At 57.6% G+C, this 1,595-nt stretch overlaps 1 protein-coding gene across 1 annotated transcript in view; it reads right to left on the minus strand.

The window, feature by feature from the left end:
• PCF11 (PCF11 cleavage and polyadenylation factor subunit) overlaps positions 1-286 on the minus strand; it is a 51,750-nt gene extending 51,464 nt beyond the window's left edge. The window contains exon 1 of the mRNA XM_082245236.1: positions 65-286. Within this exon, the coding sequence (XP_082101362.1) occupies positions 65-232 (168 nt within the window). The 5' untranslated portion in view covers positions 233-286. The remainder of the gene's footprint in view (positions 1-64) is intronic.
• Between the last annotated feature and the right edge of the window lie 1,309 nt (positions 287-1,595).

Genomic DNA, 1,595 nt, shown 5'->3' on the forward strand with positions numbered 1-1,595 from the left:
CTGACCCTGTTGGGGGGGAGGGGAGGACCCTTAGAGTAAAATAAAAGGCTTTAGTCATAAAAACCTTAGCGATTTGCGCTTCGATAAGAGTGACGATATCCTTGGCGAACTGCAAGTTCTCCTCGGCCAGGATGGTCAGCATGTTGATGTGCGGCTTGCTGTTGAAGGTCAGGTCCTCCAAGGACGACTGGTACTCCCGGCAGGCGTCTTCTCGGGCCTCGTCCCCCGCCATGGTGAAGGAAGAAGTGTGAGGAGCGGACGGCGCTGAGGACAGGAGACCGGCTGAGGGAGGGGGGGGGGACTTAGCGGGGACCGGCCGCCAGCATCGTGCGAAGGACTCCTCCTCGGGCGCTCCCGGACGGCCTTCACGGACAAAATGGCGCTGACGCGTCACACACACAGGAGGCGTTTGTACAGCGGCTGCGAACGAAGCTCCCGAGCTCGGCTCTCATTGGTCCATGGGGGCTGCCTGCGTCAGCGAATTGAGGCGGGGCGGGGAAAAGGGAGGCGGGCCCGCGTGGTGAAATCATTCCCCCGGCCTAGCGCCGCGATTGGTTGCTAAGGCCCGGGTAATTTGCCTAGCAACCGAGCGTAAGGTAAGGCCTTGGAGCGGGGTCACGTGATGTTTACCAGTCCCAGTTATCAGTGTGTGGATGACTCGGCTCTGAGCACGTGGTGTGTGCCAGGGCTGAGGCCTAGACACGTGTGTGCTGCCATGGCACACAGGCAGGCCCGAGAGCCTCATTCCAATCACAACTTCACCCAATAAGGGGTCATTTGTACACGTTAGCCCTCTATATCGCTTTTCAGAGGGTGTTTGACAGACGGTGAGGAGGCGTTAGGCTTTATTTACACCTAGGCATTTGGAATTGCGGGCAGAATCACCACAATTCCAGAATTGCGGCAAAGCGAGCGAAGCCATTACTTGTTAACGGCACCCCGGTGCGATTTTGTCACAATTGGCATTGGTTTATCGTGCTGCAACCGCGGAAAAACCACAACGAGCTACACCGTCACCCAAAAGAAGCTCTTGATCCTTTTTGAGGAACCGGCTTCACGCGTTGCGATTTTGCTGCGACTGCAACGGGATTTATCACCCGTTTGTGCGCTATTCTCTATGGTTCAATTTGTATACTGGTCTCTATAGCAGCAGCAACCTTAGAAATTTATGTTTAGGTCGTGCCCCCCCCCCCCCACCCTTTGTTTATCACCCGTTGGGGTGACATTGACAAGTAATGTCATCCAGAGCCGGCTATAGGCTTAGTGAGGCCTTCCAAGAGTGGAAGAGAGAGAGGGGGGTGGGAGGAAGAGAGAGTGGGGGGGGGGTGAGAGAGAGAGGGGGCTGGAAGAGCAAGAGAGGGGGTGGAAGAGAGAGAGAGGGGGGTGGGTGAGAGAGGGAGGGGGGTGGAAGAGCAAGAGAGGGGGTGGAAGAGAGAGAGAGGGGGGTGGGTGAGAGAGGGAGGGGGTGGGTAAGTGAGTGGGGGGTGGAAGAGAGAGAGAGGGGGGTGGGTGAGAGAGGGAGGAGGGGAGGGGGTGGGTAAGTGAGTGGGGGGTGGAAGAGAGGGAGGGGGTGGGTAAGTGAGTGGGGGGTGGAA

The sequence above is a fragment of the Pelophylax lessonae genome, assembly GCF_965119305.1.
Source record: "Pelophylax lessonae genome assembly, chromosome: 2".
Lineage (NCBI taxonomy): Eukaryota > Metazoa > Chordata > Amphibia > Anura > Ranidae > Pelophylax > Pelophylax lessonae.